Here is a 19,035-nt window from a genome sequence, read left to right on the forward strand (position 1 = left end):
GTCCAGCATCGACCAAACAATAGACCAAAATGTACTGAGGAACCTGTTGTTCCGAGCTGAGATGAAATACTGTGGGATCCCAAAGTGTACCCACATTCGTTCAAAGAAGAGTTTAGCAGTGACTTATGCTGTGATATTCTTCTTGCAGGTCGCCATAATAGCCATGTTCAAGAATCTGTCGACGGCCACAAAAACACAGTCGTTTCCATGCTTAGTAGAAGAAAGACCTGACATGTAATCCATGGAGATGGATTCCCAAGGTTGACTAGGGGTAGGCAGCGAAGTATAGAGGCCTTGCTTCTTGATGGTCGGTTTGGCAATGGCGCAAGAAGTGCAGGATCGGATGTGCTTCCTGACATCCTGTCGAAGATTCGACCAATAGAAATACTTCTGCAATACTGCCACTATTTTCTCGACCCCGAAATGCCAAGTGGCCCAACTGTAGTATGCTTCCCAAATCATCTTGTCTCGCTCGCTTGAAGGAACACAAAGGTGTCCCAATTGACATAGCAAGGCATCCTGGAAGTGAAAATCTGGAACTTGTTGACCCTCCAAGAGCATATGGTATGTGTGGCCGAATTCTGGGTCGCTTTTGTAGAGAAGTGGCCAATCAAAAGTCTTGTGCCCACCAGAGTTGAGCACAGTGGTTAACGCCATGATCGGTAGTCGACTGAGGCAGTCTACAACATTATTGGTGCTACCCTTCTTATACTTGAGATCCAAATGGAACTCTTGCAGGTATGTCGACCACTTCTGATGGTGATCATTCTGCAACTTCCCTTGCGTTTGTACGAACTGCAGGGGTTGGTGGTCTGTGTGGATGACCGTTTCCTTCCCCAAAATGTAATGCTTCCATTGTCAGCAGGCCTACACAATGGAATACATCTATTTGTCATAAGTTGGATACTTCTGGACTGTGTCTGAAAGTGTCTCACTGTGATATGCCACTGGATGCCCCTGTTGAGTAAGGACTGCCCCAACAGCATAGTTAGAGGCATCTGTCTCGATCTCAAATGGTTGTTGCAAGTCTGGGAAAGTGAGCATTGGTGCAGAACAGAGGCGATGTTTCAATTCTGCGAATGGCTTCTGTTGAGATTCAGACCAAAAGAATTTTGCTTTCGCTCCTCCATTGGTGACTTGACTCAAGGGCCAAGTGATATGAGAGAATCCCAACACGAACATGCGGTAGAAATTGGCAAGACCCAGAAAGCTACGAAGCTCTGTCAGAGTGGTTGGGGCTGGCCAATCCCGAATGACTTGGATCTTGGTTGGATCCACATGCACCTCTCGTTCATCAATAATGTATCCCAGATACTGAACCTGGGTCATGCCAAAAGTGCATTTCTCCAAATTGGCACACAGCTTGTGTTGCTGTAGTGTTTGGAGAACCTGTCGGATGTGGTGGAGGTGCTCTTACCAACTCTGGCTGAAGATCAGGATGTCATCCAGGTATACCACTACAAATGAGTTGGTGAATGGCCGCAAGATGCCATCCATCAGCCTCATGAAGGTTGCAGGAGCATTCGTCAACCCAAAAGGCATAACCAACCATTCAAAAAGGCCCTCCTTCGCTTTGAAGGCAGTCTTCGACACATTAGAGGGTTCGATTGGTACCTGGTGATATCCGAACTTCAAGTCGATCTTGCTAAAATATTTTGCCCCTTGAGTTGGTCCAAAAGGTCATCAATCCATGGGACCGGGTACCTATTCCGGACAATGATTTTGTTCAGCGCCCAATAGTTAATACAGAGTCTCCAAGTCCCATCCTTCTTCTGTACCAACACGATCGGGCTCCCACAGGGCGATGAACTCAGCCGGATGTGAACTTTCTGCAGCAGTTCCTGAATCTACCTCTTGATTTCGTCATTCTCCAGAATGGATCGCCGATAGATTGGTCCTTTGGGCAACGACGCACTTGGGGTCAGATCAATGGAGTGCTTGACCTAACAGTGCAGAGGCACCCCACAGGGGAGGTGAAGATGTCCTCGTACTCCTCCACGACCTTGTCCATCTATTGTTGTCGTGCGGAGGGGCCCTATCTGGAGGTCATGGCCACTGTCTTCTTCTTTCCCTGAGGGCGTATCATCAGGAAAAAAAATTTCCTGGTTTTGGAAATGAGCTTACTACATTGTTTTGCAGTAACCAAAGAGATGGCGGTAGGCGGTGCTACCTCTGGTATCCTGTACAACTTATTTCCCAAAGTAACAATAACAACGCGAGGCCTTGAATCATACACAGCATGTTGCTTCCACAAGTATGGTTGGCCTAATAATACATCACAAACATCAAGGGGAGCAACGTCACATAATACCTCATCCATGAAGGGCTTGATGTTGTATGGAAGGCAGCACTGCTAGCTCATGCGAAGATCCCTTCCTTGGTGAAGCCACTCTATAGTGTATGGTTGTGGGTGTGTTGTGGTCGGTAAGCCTAGTCGCTTCACGCCCTCTGTCGAAATGAGGTTCTTTTGGCTCCCACTACCAACAATGAACTGTAGAGGGGAACCCTTTACCCACATCTGGGAGTGGAATAGGCACTCCTCCTCCTCTGGATCTTCAGGTTCCTCCTTCTGGATCTTCGTGGTGGTAATGGTGGCGTTCTGCTCCGCATCAATAATCTGCTTCCCTTTGTCATTCCCCTTGTTAGGTTCTGACTTAGAGTTGGAACATGCATTTGATTCTGAAGCCTTCAGCTCGGCCATCAATGACTGCTTGGCCCGACACTCACTTGTGTTGTGAGTGGAGCTCTTATGGAACTCGCACCACTTTCCCGTGTCCTTCTTTGGCTTCGTGGTGTTGTTCTGTGCTTGCGGCTTTGGCGGTTGTCCTAGGTCGCCCCGCCTTGGCTTTGTCCTTTGTTCTGTGCTTTGGGGGCACCTTTTCCTTGCTTCGGATTCGCAAATCCAAAGTCTCGCTTCTTCTGTTTAAACTTCTGCTCGATCTTGATAGCGTATCGGTACGCCGTGCCGAGAGAGGAGATGTCAAGGAATTCCATCTCGTCCTGGATGTACCTGTGTAGGCAACCGCAGTACTTGAGTACCAAATGTTTCTGAAAATCCTTGATACCCTACTTCATGCGAAGGGTATGAAAAACATTGGTAAACTCTGGCACATCTTGGTCCCTGCCCTGTTGCAGCGTGGTCCACTTTATGTATTTATCCTCGTAGTTTCCGACAAGGTAGTACTGCTCCTTGATGGCATCCCGAAATGAATTCCAAGTGGGCACGGTTGAAAACAGTGAGGTCGTGCTGCTCGCAGTAGGTTTCCCACCAATCCTTGACGTGGGAAGCGGCTTTGAGAAGAGCAAAAGTAATCTTTTCCCAGCTGGAAAAATCACAAACAGAAAAATATCCTTCTAGCAGATTTAACCATTTATCTACAGTGTTTACATCTATTTGGCCCTCGGGAATGTCAAAGTTTACTTGTATCTTAAAAGGAGTTGAGCCTCTAGAATGGCTGTTGGATGTGGATGCGCCACCAACGGTAACCTTTGAAGGATCTGGGCAAAGTTATCCATCATTGCGTTCCTTTGTTTCTCGAGGGCCTCCTCGAGCAATATTTTGATAGGATCCCCTGCCCCCCTCGTCTTTCTTTTCTTCTGCCATGGGAGGCTGTCAAGGTTTGCGGGGTTGATCTTGCAAAGATTCAACCAGATCGAGCCCTAACTTCTTATATCCCAACCTCGTTGGGGACATGCAAAGAAAAACAGAAAACGAGCAGACCGCTCTAATACCACTGATCCGGATTTAAACAGGAACGCAACAAATTACATAGATAACCATAAATACAGAGATGCAGGAGAAATAATACTTATTTCATTAATGTAAAATACTGAAATATGCTTACAAATAGAATGGAAATAAGAGTAGCTCGAGCGATGGTAGTTTATCTCTGAGAAGAGATGTGGCGGCTACATGCCTCTGAATTGTGTTAAAATGAGGCTCGAAGGCCTATTTATTGTTGAGAAACAATGGAAAATCCTAAACATCCGAAAACCTAACTCTAGGAGATGAAGCGCCAAACTATGGGCCCCGTTTGGGTAAATTGGTACATCAACTTCCCGAGGTCGTAACTTTGACATACGATCTCCGTTTGACACACAATACCTCGTTAAAAAGATTTATCCAAGAACTACAATTTTTGAATGACCAACATTGTTCTATGTCATGTTGGTCCTAGTTTTCCCAAAAAATGTCGTTAGGGCCTCAAAACAGCACCGGAAGTTCAGGACCGGAAAAACTGCCAAAAATAGTAAATTGTGCTACAAATAAGGAAACTGAAAAACTGAAAGAAACGATGGTGGGGATCCAAGTGGAATAGGCGGGTGGCCACCAATATCCACCTGGATCAGGTGAGGCTTTGTAATGAAGGTGAGCAAATCTTCAGTGCCATAATTCAGATTGAAGAGAGGTATCGCAAGTCAAAGCTCCCAAAGGACTTTCTCTAACTTGATAGAGACCTTCAACCCTAAATCCAAGTGTAAAAGCATCTTTAGGGTTTCTTTGCCAAATACATACCTTTCCATCAACGAATGCTACCTTGAAGCCCTTATATTCCATCGTAGAAATAGACACCAAGTTCTTATTCAAATCGGGCACATACAACACTTCTGGTAGATGAATGGTTTGACGTTGATTCAAGTGAAGACTAACAGTACCTATTCCTTTCACGGGATAGGTGGCATTATCTCCAAGTATGATTTCCAAATTAGTCTTCCTTTCAACCAAATTTGGGAGGGCCTCCTTGTACCCAGTGAGGTGCCTTGAGGCTCCACTATCAATCAACCAATGATCCAAAGTATCCGGGGGAGAGGCAGTGGATAAAGCGAAAATAAGATAAAATTCTTTTGTTTTCCTACAACATTACTTTCCTCATACTTAGAATTTCTTGTTCTTTTGGGAGATCGACTATTTCCATCTCGAACAGCGAGAGCATTCCTCTTTCCCTTTATTGTTTAACCTGTTGTTCCTTTGATTGCCACTGCCTTTATAGTTGTTGTGGTTGTTGTCATCATCCCTTGGAGTATCCTTCTTGTGAGGACCATCTCTAGCATAATGGCCAAACATGTTGCAATTGTAGCACCTTCCTTTTCTTCCTTCTTTTCTTCCTTGCTTGAATCCTTGACCCTATTTTCTTGGAGCAGCGTTATTCTTCCTCTTAGCATGAGAGGAGAAAACATTAGATTCATTTCCATTTGAAGGCTTGTCTCTCTCCATCATCCTCGTCTCTTCTTGAGTGCATCTAGCCAATAATTCATCAAAACTAGGAATTCTATAGCGATGAGAGTGAGCTCCCCCCTGTTAGAAACAACTTCTCCAATAGACAGAAGGTCATTCTTGATTTTTGTAATCCTCATGAAGTAGGATTGGATAGATTCCCCTTTATCCATCTTGATGTCCTTCAACTTGTTCTTGAGAAAGAGGATTTGATTTGCATTGTTAACTATGAACATCCCAACTAGATTATCATACATCTCCTTAGATGTTACTAAATCAGAAATATAAACAACCAAATGCTTTTGAAGCGAGTCCATAATAATTATTTTAGCTTTGACCTCACTTTTCTTGTATTTTGTCTTTGTAGCAGCAGGTGCATTTGAAGGAGGCTCCACCACTCTTCCCTTCACATAGTCCATGGCTTCATGCTCTTCCAAAGTCCAGTCCAAAGTCATCTTCCATGAATGATAGTTAGATTTGTCCTTGAGCTTATCCTCAGATTTGAAGTAAGATGTAGAAACCATTGAAGCTAGATCAATAGTCTTAACCAACCGATTTCTCTTAGTGATTACTTTTCTCTCTCTTGCTTGGGCTTTGTCTTCACCTATGCTTTGATACCATGTTAATTTTAGTTAACAATGGTATGTTCTATGCTTAGCACAATTACTTCAATGTTCCTTTAGTAGCCCAATGACAATTTCCAATTTAGATTTCCAATAGCATTCACATTAACCATTAATCACATTGACAGTAAAAGGAGATAAAACATGAAACAAAATGCAAAAGACAAGGCAAGACGAGAGGACACCAGATTTGACAAATACTAGGGAAAAACCCAAATGTGGGGAAAACCCTTTGATTAATTCTTCTTATTATTATATCAAAATGTTCAACAGAGTGAAAGAGTACAAAAGTCAAATTGAATTGCCAAATTCAAAGTCAAAACAAACCTGTCAGAATCGGCAGTCAAATCAACCCTAACTAGAAAGTTAGAAATGGTCAACGTAGCTGTCAAACTTGCCTCCTTGAGCTCGATCAACCACAGTCAAACTCAACCTTTCTTGTTAGTCAAAATCAGCCAAAAACAGTCCAATCAAATTCAGTCAAAGGAGAGAGAAAAACTGTTGTAATTTTTTGTGATCAAAATTGCAGTCAACGCTGGTCAAACAGCCTAGATTCTCTCAATTTCTATGCCTAGAAATATGGTCTAGGAAGACAGAAACAAACCCCCAAAAATCGCAGTCAAAGCTGGTCAAAGAACCCCTAGTCAACGTTGGTCAAACTTGGTCTGCTTCCTGCAACTCAGCCCATAAATTTGTCCTTGTGCCACACATGTCAGAGAGAGAATGCCCAATGTTGTACAAACCAATGAGAGAAGGAGAGAGAATGTGTAAGTGATGATGATGCCAAATGCGATGAGAGGTCACTTGTATTTATAGAAGTCATTGTGGGTGAAGAGTCATGTCCATTGGGCTTCATGAACCTACATGATGATCTGACTGACCTGAACACTTTACACGTGTGGGCATAAATTCAAAATAACACTTGAGTTGTCCCAAGGTGGAATATGGCCCTAGTTTCCAATTTTAACATCATACAACATTGATATTTCCAGCAGCATTGTAATATTGCTTTGGGATTGACAACAATATTGTACCAATTGAACAATGCAATCGAATAGGAACAAGGCAACATTATTGTAGCTAGGGTTTGATTCTTTATTCAATACAATGAGACAGTGATCACCATGACAGTAACCCCTGCAGATCTTGATGATCGTAATCTTGTAATATAACTATGGTGCATGATATGATAGTGATTATGTTGATCCATTTGACAATGACCTGAAGTGACCTTGATGCAAGTTATATATAGTGAACTTGGCAATAACCTTTGTATCTCCTTGACAGAGATGGTGTATCTCTTTGACAATGATGACTAGATAGCACATCATCATGATTAAGAATATGACAGCAATGTCTGGCAGTGAGTTGGATGTGGCAATCACCTTGACAGTGACAGTAAGATAGTTGTGACTGCGTGTGGCAGTAGCTTGAAGTGTTCAATGGCAACAGCTTGAAGTGTGCAGTGGCAGTGAGAGTGACAAGTAATAGTTTCAACAGCAGAAGATGAAGTACAACATTGACATTGACAGCTAGAGTTTGACGTGCAGATTGAACAATAGCAAATTTGATTATTGCAATTTCTTTGTATTGATTTTGAGCACAGGTGGATCCAGTCTAAAAATTGTGAAATGTATTTCGTCGGCTAATCAGGGTGGAAGGGTGGAGCTAGGGCAGGTTGGAGCCTACACAGGGCATTGGAGTGTCCATCCAGTTGCAGCTGATAAACAAGGTGTTGGAGCATCCTTCAAGTTGAAGCTTGTAAACCATTGGAGCGTCCTCCTAGTTGCAATTGGTAAATAAGTCATTGAAGCGTTGTTAAAATTGGAAACTAGGGCCAAATTCCACCTTGGGACAACGCATATGATGGAGATGATTATTGCATTGGATTCCTCTTTTCGAGAAGTCCAAGTTTGAAATAAAGATCATCCCATTCGGACAAGTAGAAGTGTGATTTTGAATTTATTCTCTCACATGTACAAATTGTTCAGGTCAGCCTCAACTTAATGTAGGCTCAAGAAGCCCAATAGATGTGTCTCTTCACCCACAACAAAGTGTTTAAATAGAAGAGACCTCACACCTCATTTGGACATCATTCACTCACACATTCTTCTCTCTCTTCATTAGATTGGTCCGTTCAGCTTGGGCATCTTCTCTCTCTCTCTCTCTCTCACACGTGCAACTAGGAGACCTGTTTTTCTGGGCTAAAACAAAACCGAAATTTCATATGGTTGACCAACGTGGACCGAGGTTGTTTTGACCGAATTTGACTACATTTTTTGAGGCAGAATTTCGCTCGAGGCAGCATTGATTGGCACAGAAATCAAGGTGTTTCGGAGTGTTTGACCAGCGTTGACCGCTGGGTTTTTTTACTATAGGGCTGACTTTGACCCTTGATGGAGGCTAAATTAATCTTCCTTTGACCGAGCTTCAAAGGAGGTGACTTGCTATTGATTTGACCAGTGTTGAATTTCTGGTTAGGGCTGAGGTTTGACTGCAGTTGACTGCAAAATTTGAAAGGGCTGATTTGACTTTGTATTGGGCTAGTCTATTTGACTTTTACTCTCTCTCTGTTGAATTATTGAATAATAATAAGAATATTTGATCAAAGGGTTCTCCCCACATTGGGGTTTTTCGTGGCATCTGCCACATCTGGTATCCTCGTCTTTTGCATTTATTTTTATGTTCTATCTGCATTTATTGTCAATGTGATTAATGGTTGATGCGATTGCTACTATAAATAATTGGAAATTGTTATTGGGCTTCTAAGGATTGAAGGTCCGATGGATCCCATTGATCCACCTCCTAGTGAGCCCTCTACTTCAAGAAAAAGGCCTTTGTGGCTCAAAGATACGCTTGAAGATGCTGAGAGACATGTTGCACCAATGGGGACATTTCGTGAAAGCAAGAAACCGATCAGGTACCAAAGGTACTTAGCTGCTATGTGTACCATAGTTCAATCTAAGCCATGTACATTTGACGAAGCCGTGAAGCACCAAGTTTGGAAGGATGCGATGAACGAGGAATATGAATCGATCATGAAGAATGATGTCTCGAATGTGGTTCCTAAACCCAAGGACAAGTCAGTGGTCACTTCAAAATGGCTTTACAAAATCAAACATGGAGCTGATGGGAGTGCTAAAAATTTCAAGGCCAAGTTTGTTGCTCGAGGCTTCTCTCAAAAGGAAAGAATAGACTATGATGAGATATTTGCACCGGTTGCCCGATATGCCACTATCTGTTCGATCATAGCCCTTGCTGCCTCTCAAGGATGGAGCCTACACCAAATGGATGGCAAAGCTACTTTCTTGCATGGCTCGCTTAAGGAGGAAGTCTATGTAGAGCAACCTAAGGGTTTGGAAGTTCAACACCGTAAGACACATGTATGCAAGTTGAAGAAATCCCTCTATGCATTGAAGCAAGCTCCTAGGGCTTGGTATGAAAGGATTGATAGCTATATTATGAAGTTGGGGTTTACAAGGAGCGATGCTAACCCGAACCTATACTTCAAGGTTGAAAAGGATAGGCCTCTCATTTTGGTCCTTTATGTGGATGATCGCTTTCTGATAGATGATGACCCTCTCATTTATCAATGCAAGAGGGAGTTGGATTCTGAATTCGAGATGAAGGACCTACGATTGATGCACTCTTTCCTAGGGTTGGAGGTCTGGCAAAAGACAGGTGAGATCTTCCTTTCTCAAGGAAAATACATTGTGAAGCTACTTGAGAGGTGTGGGATTGTGGATTGCAAATCCGTGTCTACTCCGATGGAACTCAACTTCATGAAGCTATGTGGAAGTGTTGTTGGGCCCGGATTAGCGAACCCTTCTGAGTATCGACAACTTGGGGGGCCCTGATGTTCTTGGTAAACTCACGTCCTAACATATGCTTCACTTTGAACACGTTGAGTCAATTTATGGTCGAGCCTCATCACATTCATTGGATTGCTGCTAAGAATCTCTTGAGATATCTCCAAGGCACAATCCACTATGGACTGAGATACACTGCTAGGAATTTGAAGCTACATGGATATACTGATGCTGATTGGGGTGGCAATATGGTGGATCATAAAAACACGTTTGGTTGTTCCTTCTCTTTGGGGTCTACTTGAATATCTTGGATGAGCCGGAAGCAAAAATTGGTTACTTTAAGCACCACCGAGGTCAAATACATTGCTGCGAGCATGGCCTGTTGTGAAGTTGTTTGGTTGAGGAAGCTCTTCAGTGAGCTATTCGAGCACATGCTGGATACCATCGTGATCTTTTGTGAAAACCAGAGTGGGATTCGCCTTTCAGAGAATCCCATGTTCCACGACTGCTCCAAGCATATTGATATCAGGTACCACTTTATCCGGGATATGGTACAACGAGGAGCAATAAGGCTCCAACACATCAGGGCGGATGAGCAGGTCGCAGATATTCTCACAAAGCTCTTAGGGAAGGTCAAATTCTTAACATTGAAAGAGAGACTTGGAGTCATGGAAAGACCCTCCTATGAGGGTCTCGCATGAGTTGGACATTGAGCTCTAGGAGCTCCTGGGAGCTTGGGGTACTTCTTGAAGCTATGAGTGACCATAGGGTGAGTGGCTCACCTTCCCCTAGTGGTGCGCTATGTACAAGGTGAGTGGTTGACCTTCCACTGTGATACCCCATGATGATTGACATGTGTGTAGAGTGAGTGGTTCACCTTGCCCTACGATTGCAAATACATGTATGTAGGGTGAGTGGTTCACCTTCCCCTACAATTGACATATGCATAGGATGAGTGGTTCACCTTCACATATGGCATATGAGTAGGACAAGTGGTTCACCTTCTCCTGTCGATGCCCTCGCATGCATCCTACCCATGGAGTCCAGGACTCATGGGAAGTACCTCTCATCTGGCCAATGAGTTGGGAAAAGCGGTTAGGGACCATAGCACTACTGATGGATGCATTGTGTACTACCATACTCCCTATGACTAGGACGCATGGTATTCAACAACTTGATCTGGGATTAAGGACTGACTTTCCTCACTGGAGAGTGGTAAGGTCTTGTGACTCAATCTTGATCACTTCTTCTTCATTATTACTTCATGGTTCAGTAGAGCATGAAGACAGAGATGGTACATGACGACATGATAGCATGATGATGACAGATGGATTGACAGGTAAAATTATCCCTAGTTGAGAGGGAGTGTTAAAATTGGCAAGTAGGGCCAAATTCCACCTTGGGACTGCATTAGATTCCTCTTTGCGAGAGGTCCAAGTTTGATATAAAGATCATCTCATACGGACAAGCAAAAGTTTGATTTTGAATTTATTCTCTCACATGTACAAATTGTTTAGGTCGGCCTCAACTTAATGTAAGCTCAAGAAGCCCAATAGATGTGTCTCTTCACCCACAACAAAGTGTATAAATAGAAGAGACCTCACATCTCATTTGGACATCATTCACTCACAGATTCTTCTCTCTCTTCATCATATTGGTTCGTTCAGCTTGGGCATCTTCTCTCTCTCACACACACATGCAGCGAGGACTGTTTTTCTGGGCTAAAACAGAACATTTCAGACTGTTGACCAAGGTTTTTTTATCAAATTTGACTGCATTTTTGGAGGCAGAATTTCGTTCTCTTGAGGCCGCATTTATTGGCACGGAAATCGAGGTATCTGGAAGTGTTTGACCAACATTGACCACAGGGCTAACTGTATCGAGATTGACCAGTGTTTGAGGGACTATTTTGGGTTGACTTTGACCCTTGATGGAGTCGAATTAATCTGCCTTTGACCGATCTTCAAAGAAGGTAGTCTTGCTGTTGATTTGACCAGCGTTGACTTTCTGGTTAGGGCTGAAGTTTGACTACAGTTGACTGCAAAATTTGACAGGGCTGATTTGGCTGCAGTATTTGGCTAGTCTATTTGACTTTTGTCCTCTCTCTCTCTGCTAAACTACTGAATAATAATAAGAAGATTTGATCAAAGGGTTTTCCCCACATTGGGGTTTTTCCCTGGCATCCGCCACATCTAGTGTCCTCTTGTCTTGGCTTGTCTTCTACATTTGTTTTTATGTTCTATCTACATTTACTATCAATGTGATTAATGGTTGATGTGATTGCTACTGGAAATAATTGGAAATTGTTATTGCGCTGCTAATGAACATCGAAGTAAATTGTGCTAAGCATAGAACGTACATTGTTATCTAAAATTAACAAGCGTCCTACAGGTTGAAGCCAATAAATCAGGGAGTTGGAGCCTCCTTTAGTTGGAGATGAAGATATTGATGTACATTTTATTGAAAGACAAATATTCAGAAGCGTTCGGTGGTTTTTGTCCCGGAGGGGTTTCCACCTAAAAAACTTTGTCTACTATATTTATTGTTGTGCATTGTTGAATGGTGTTGATGAATGTTTACGTTTATCTACTGCTAATAACAATTAATGCTCTATTAAGTTAAAAATATTCTAATTGATAAGAAATAGTGATTCACCCCCCTCCCAGTATTTCAACAATTGACATGCTTGTTTACCCAGGAAACCCAAAAGGGAAAACTTGTAGTCTTTGTTGTGGTATTTTATCGAGAGCAATTGGATCTATTACAAAGCAATTTGTCTCTGAGAAACCTTATGCTTCTTCTCACTAATATCAGTTGATACAATTGATCCCAACTTGCCTTGATCATTGCTTGATCTCCGCCCTCTATCACACAATTGTTCCCCTGTTAAAGCCTTGACTCGTCCTTGTAATCCCTGAACCTTGCTCCTTGATCTTTGCGCATCAGAAGCTCATATTCCTTTGCGCACTAGGTCCCTATTTCCTAGCATACTAGATCCCTATTTCCTTGTGAAAATCAGCCCCTATATTGTAGCACAAATCCTCGTAAATCCTTGCGCGCTTATGGTCTGTTATTTGTTAGGACACAAGCTCTTAAAACTGCACTCAATTGATGCTCAATTTTGCACTCTCCACAATCAAAGATGATCTCACAAACTTGTGTCAATTATGTGCCTTCGTCCTCCTCTTTATGGACTGTTAGTGTTTGGGTTTCTCTGAAAGTTCTTACACCATGGTAGGGGTGTGCTTCATGTGATGTTGGGGTGTGTGGTGAACACTTCTTGTATCTTGGCCCCTTGTATCATAAGCTATATTGGATAATTGGCAGTTGGAGAGCTTACCATAAATGGATGCTTGTCCTCAAGATACATGTTAGAGGTGGCACGCTTCTTGTGGACGTAATTATCTTATGTCCCAGTTGGCATATGTTACATGGATGCATGTTGAGGAGGATGGGTGCTTGGCATAGGAGCTTAAGCTATTTTGTGAAGGAGCACTAAACATGACAAGGAAGGGCGCTTGGCCCTAGGAGCATCAGAACCACATGGCACAGAAGTGGAGGTAGAGCACTTAGCTTAAGGGAGTCTTACTTGGAAGACACTGCACTAGAGGTTGCCTGTGGACCCAATTATACACACGTGGAGGAGGAAGAATGAGCTTGGTACCTTGCCTTGGAGAGCATGCAGCGTTGTGATGAGTAGAGCTTGACATGTGGAGGCGTTGCTAGGAGAGTGCTCCACCTGAGAGATGGTGGCAGACGCTACACTTGTGGACATAGCCTAGTACATTAGAGGTCATTGTTGACCTGGTCCACTTCTCTATTGTTGGCCTCCCTCACCTCTCTTATATAAAAGAAGGAGAAAGCCTTTGTCACAATGAACTATTCAAGAAAGTACTAGTAATCTTGATGTACTTGTATTGAAGTCTTTTTGCCTGTGTGATACAAGAGCTGGAAGACTCAAGGTTTGTGCAAAGTAAACCCTAGATATGACTTGGAGCACCATGGCTTGTCTTGAATGCTTGGTGTGAGCTAAACCTAGGGTTTGTGTGATGAAACCCTAGAGCAAGATTTGTAGCACTCAGATGGAAGGGGACTTCGTGTAATGCACACTTGGTAAGTCCCCTTTATAGCTTGTGGAATGCAATGGTGGACTTGTTGATGTTGACGCTAGCTTGTTGTGGAGCCTTTGGTGTGGCTAAATATCTTGGTGGGATGCCTTGCCAGACTTTTGTATCATCAGTTAGGGCTTGTTGCTGATGGTGGATGCCCTTGACAGAGTCTGGAAGCATTGAAAAGTCCTTGCTTAGGCAAGCTACAGGGACTTGTTGTATCAGCTTGAGATGAGCTAAGGTATAGTAATTTATCTTCATTTCTGTAATATGTGAAGTGTACTATATCTGTCCTAAATTTATGTGTTCGAGCACTGAAACTCGGATTTTGGTTTCTCATTGTTATGAGTAGTTTCATGGCTGTTTTAATGAACTGACTTGTTGAGACAACCAGACTGAAATGTTGTGTGTTTTAGCATGCCTAGAAGAAACTAGAAATCAGATTTAGTCCTGTTACAAATCTGTTCTTATTGTAGTGATTTTCATATCTGTGTTGGTTGAGCTTTTGCCCTGAGCACTTGATATTCATCTCTTCCTTCAAGTATATTCTCAGTGTCTATCTTCTTTAGCTTGCCTAGTGAAAAAGTTGGATAAATTGAAGTATTTGTTGTTGTAATAAATATTTCAGATTCAACCATAATGCCAAAAAGTTTTATGAAATGGATCTAGGGAACTTCAAGTAAATGAGATGAAATTTTTTAAGTGTTTTGTTTTGTGCAGATTTTAAAAATTGCCACAGAGCAAACTCTATAATTTGCATTAGGCATAATTCAATCTTCAAGGCAACCTTGTGTCCCATTGTACAATAGGTATTTGATTTTCTTCTTTATTCAGCGTTCATGTATTCTTATTCATGTTATGTGCTGAGGAATGTTTAATATAAGTATCACCTGGCACTTGTCTAATGAAAATAATATCATGGAAATAGAATGATGGCAATTCCTCTTCACTCCAGCTCTGATGTTGAATTATTGATTTGCCAAATGTTTAAAATTGGCAACATCGATTGCATGGAGACTCCTCTTCTTACTGTACCTGCAAAAGGAATTCTCTGAAATAGTATTTCTTGTCGTTGTCTTTTATCTCCAAATAAAATTCCAGCATCGAATTGTTTGTTTAATTCTATTTTCCTAGTTTAAAGCCCCCAGTTTGGAAAAATGTCAAATAGAGAAAAACCCTTGATGGGTTATTCTTGAAATTTGTCATCCAGGAGAAAAAAGATCTGGTTGTCTTTAAAACTAAAAAACTCAATGTTATTAAATGCAGAAATTGGAACTTAGAAAAAAGAGGAGAAAAGAACAGGAAGCATTCGAGCCAAATACCACTATTAACCATCGACATCATATGACAGGAGGAGAAAAACTAACCTGTTTTTGACAAAGTTGATACAATTGTGAACTGGAAAGGCAAGTACCCATAGAAGGTCACTCCAAGTGGAGGTTCCATGATATTAGTCGGAAATTCGGAATACAACAATACTGCTTCTGCATCAAACTCCTCGAAAGCTGCTTTGTTACATCATTCACACTTCAACGAGCACTCCCCTCTGGCATACCTAGCTGTTTTTCTGAACTTCCCTGGAGACAATATATTACTTATTTCACACATAAAAACCAGCTGTCCCAGGTTTCCAACTTCCAGAAGTGCAACTTATATAGCATTGCAATTGGCAATTACTTGTTTAAACTCAGATGCTTGGTTGTGTTTCTCTGTTACTCTGGTAAAAGGTGACCACACATTATCAAGTAATTCAGTAGCTTAAGAGATTCCAAAAGTCCACTTCCCCTGGCTATGCTGTGTTTCAATCTACTGTAAGAGATCGTGTCAGGACCACAACCATCAATTGCCATGTTAAGTAAAAGCTTGGACACTTGTTGTTCTTTACCTTCCTTGCATAGACCATATAACAATATATTGTACAAAATAATACTTGGTCGATATCCATTCTCTAACATTTCATGATATAGTTCAAGGGATTTGTTTACGCTGCCTACCTTACAATGCTCGTACATTATGGAACCATAAGTAAAAACATCAGGAGACCAACCCTTGGTATGCATATCACGAACCATCATTTCTGATGTTGACATTTGCCTTGCCCTACAAAAAGCATGGATTAATATATTGTAAGAATTTTGATCATGGGTACATCCTTTGTTGGACATCACACTGAAAAGCCTGTATGCTTCCTGCAAGTTTCCTTTCTTGCACAGGCTATCCAACAATATATTGTAGGTAACAACACTAGGAAGGCACCATTGTTTTGGCATACAATTCAGCAATTGAAAGGCTTCGCAGAGCATTCCAACCCTACAATGATAATATATCAAAGAAGTATAAGTCACTACATTGGGAGTACAGCCTTCAACATGCATTTTACCTAGAAGTTCTCTTATCGTTCTAAAATTATTACCGTCCTTGCATAGTGCAGAGATCATTATGTTATAAGAAACTGTATCAGGAGAACATCCTCTATATGACAGCTCATTAAAAAGTTGAAATGCCTGCTGCAACTTCCCCTCCTTGCACAAACCATTTAGCAATGTATTGTATGTAACCAAATTAGGTCGGTAACCCTTGCACTCCATATTTGTCAGAAGTGCACAAGCCTCTTCTGACTTGTATTTTTGACATAAGCCATTGAAAAAAATATTACAGGTAACAATATCAAGAACATAACCCTTGCGCAACAAATCTTGCAGCGACTTATGGGCCTCTGCAACTTGGCCTACCTTACAGAGTCTTCCTATTAGTGTAGTGTAAGTATATATATCGGGATAAAAGCCCTTGTTGGAAATAACATCCATTAATTGGCAGGCTTCTAAAAACTTCATAGCATTGCAAAGAGCATGAAGAATAATGTTGTAAGTGACCAAGTCCGGAGAATAATCATGCTTAACCATCATATCAAGAACCCTATTGGCCTCCTTAATGTTTCCTTTCTTGCAGAGACCATTAATTAATGTAGTAAATGTTACAACATTAGGATTACAGCCCTCAGATGCCATCTCATCCAAAACACTGTAAGCTTCCTCCCACCTACCTTCTTCACTAAAACCATAGACCAGAGCAGTGTAAGTGTACACATTTGGAGAACAACCATTTCCCTTCATAGAGCAAAAAATCTTTATAGCACTTGAAGTTTTTCCTGCCCTGCATAGACCTAGTATCAACGGATTGTAACTAAAGACATTTGGAGAGAACCCCTTCCCAAGCAAAGTCCTCAGGAGGTGGTAAGCCTCTTCAATTTTGCCCACTCTGCAAAGACCCATCATAAGATTATTGACAGTTCGTACTGCAGGGAGAAAATTTACCTTCAACATGTCTTCAAAGACGTCCAATGCAGCCTCCAGGTTCCCTTCCTTTAACAAAGCTTTCAAAAGCGCCTTGTACGTATACTTATAAGGATGATTTCCTTTCTGAGTAATCTCTTTCATAAATTTCAAGGCATTGTCCAACTTTCCCAACCTGATGCAACCAGTTAAAAGTAATTTGTAAGACAAAGCGTTTGGGGATGCCCCGAAATGATGCATCTCTTGTAGAATAGCCTCAACAGTTTCAAAATTTACATTACTGGACCTCAGAAAAGAACTTAAAAAATTGTTGTATGCATGTACAGTATGTTGACATCCAGAACATGGCATAAGTTTCAGATGCTCTAAACCTTCTTCCACTATTCTGGCCTGGGCACACCCGGCTACTACTCTCCAAGAAGTTGTAGCGGCAGGGTTGTTTCCAATTTGTTCTTTTTCTATTTCCCCCTGATTCTGAGGCCGTTCCTCGCCCATTAAAAGTGCATCTGAATGAGCTAGCTTGTTAACACACATTTGTTTTGTGAATGACAGTCAACACCACTGGAGGCATCGCAGCAGTGATCGAATTCCCCACTTCTTTCGATATAGTTCCTAACATTTTACGCCTGGGTGTTCCAAACATAACCGTACTTTTTGAGTTGTTTTCGTTTCGTTTGCAGGCCATAGCTTTTCTACTAACCGTCTGAAACTGGGTCCTCAAATAGCTATTCATTCTTGGTCTTGGCCTCTAGCCATATCTAATGGGTCGACTGAATGCCAATATAATATGTGCATCATACATAACTCTCCCAACATACCTATAACCAGTATTTATTCATTAAAGAAACAGGATAGAGAATCTTATTAACATCAGCCATCCACTTAGACCAATTTAATTTAAAATAAAATATATATTTAAAATAAAATATATATATATATATATATATATATATATATATATAAAATATATGGTCTTAGTGGATGACCGCTGTTAATAAAATTCTCTGTCCTGTTTTTTTAATGAATAAAAACTGGTAATAGGGATGTTGGGACAGTTATGTAGGGTGTTCCAAACATAACCGTTTTCTGAGTTGTTTTCGTTTCATTTGCACTAATAGCTTTTCTACTGACCGTCTGAAACTGGGTTCTCAAATAGCTATTCATTCTTGGTCTTGGCCTCTAGCCATATTGAATGGGTCGACTGGCTGCCAATATAATATGTGCATCATATATAACTGTCCCAACATGCCTATTACCAGTATTTATTCATTAAAGAAACAGGATAGAGAATCTTATTAAGAGTAGCCATCCACTTAGACCAATTTAATTTTAAATAAAATATATATTTAAAATAAAATATATGTATATATATATATATTTAAAATAAAATATATATATATTTAAAATATATATTGGTCTAAGTGGATGGCTGCTGTTAAGAAGATTCTCTATCCTGTTTTTTTAATGAATAAATACTGGTAATAGGCATGTTGGTACAGTTATGTAGGGTGTTCCAAACATAACCATACTTTTTGAGTTGTTTTCGTTTCGTTTGCAGGCCATAGCTTTTCTACTGACCGTCTGAAACTGGGTCCTCAAATAGCTATTCATTCTTGGTCTTGGCCTCTAGCCATATCTAATGGGACGGCTGGCTGCCAATATAATATGTGCATCATACATAACTGTCCCAACATGCCTATTACCAATATTTATTCATTAAAAAAATAGGATAGAGAATCTTATTAATAGCAGCCATCCACTTAGACCAATTTAATTTGTCTGAAATATGCTAAGCCCCTTTGATGGAATGCGTTAATTCTATTTGATAACAGAAAGAAACCAACTCCAAGATGTCAAAAAAATCACTTTTTTACAAGGAACTCTGCACCTACCCAGGTTTGCATACAGCATTATCATTTTCTTTCACATTACATACCCAGATAGTTAATCATGTTTGCAGTCTGTATGTACTTTCTAGCATATCAA

General features: G+C 41.2%; 1 protein-coding gene across 1 annotated transcript; it reads right to left on the minus strand.

Annotated features, from left to right (window-relative positions):
- Window positions 1-15,468: 15,468 nt before the first annotated feature.
- Window positions 15,469-17,583, minus strand: LOC149189479 (uncharacterized). Its single transcript, XM_089410247.1, has one exon. It carries the CDS (start codon window positions 17,581-17,583, stop codon window positions 15,469-15,471), a length of 2,115 nt encoding a protein of 704 aa, XP_089266373.1.
- Between the last annotated feature and the right edge of the window lie 1,452 nt (window positions 17,584-19,035).

The sequence above is a fragment of the Pinus tabuliformis genome, chromosome 3_1, assembly GCF_031772625.1.
Source record: "Pinus tabuliformis cultivar Carrire ecotype Pingquan chromosome 3_1, CPIR1, whole genome shotgun sequence".
In the NCBI taxonomy this organism is placed as follows: Eukaryota; Viridiplantae; Streptophyta; class Pinopsida; order Pinales; family Pinaceae; genus Pinus; species Pinus tabuliformis.

What these genes read in the sequence shown, in the direction of transcription:
- LOC149189479 (XM_089410247.1), bottom strand. Translation starts at nt 17,583, where the DNA reads ATGTGTGTTAACAAGCTAGCTCATTCAGATGCACTTTTAATGGGCGAG.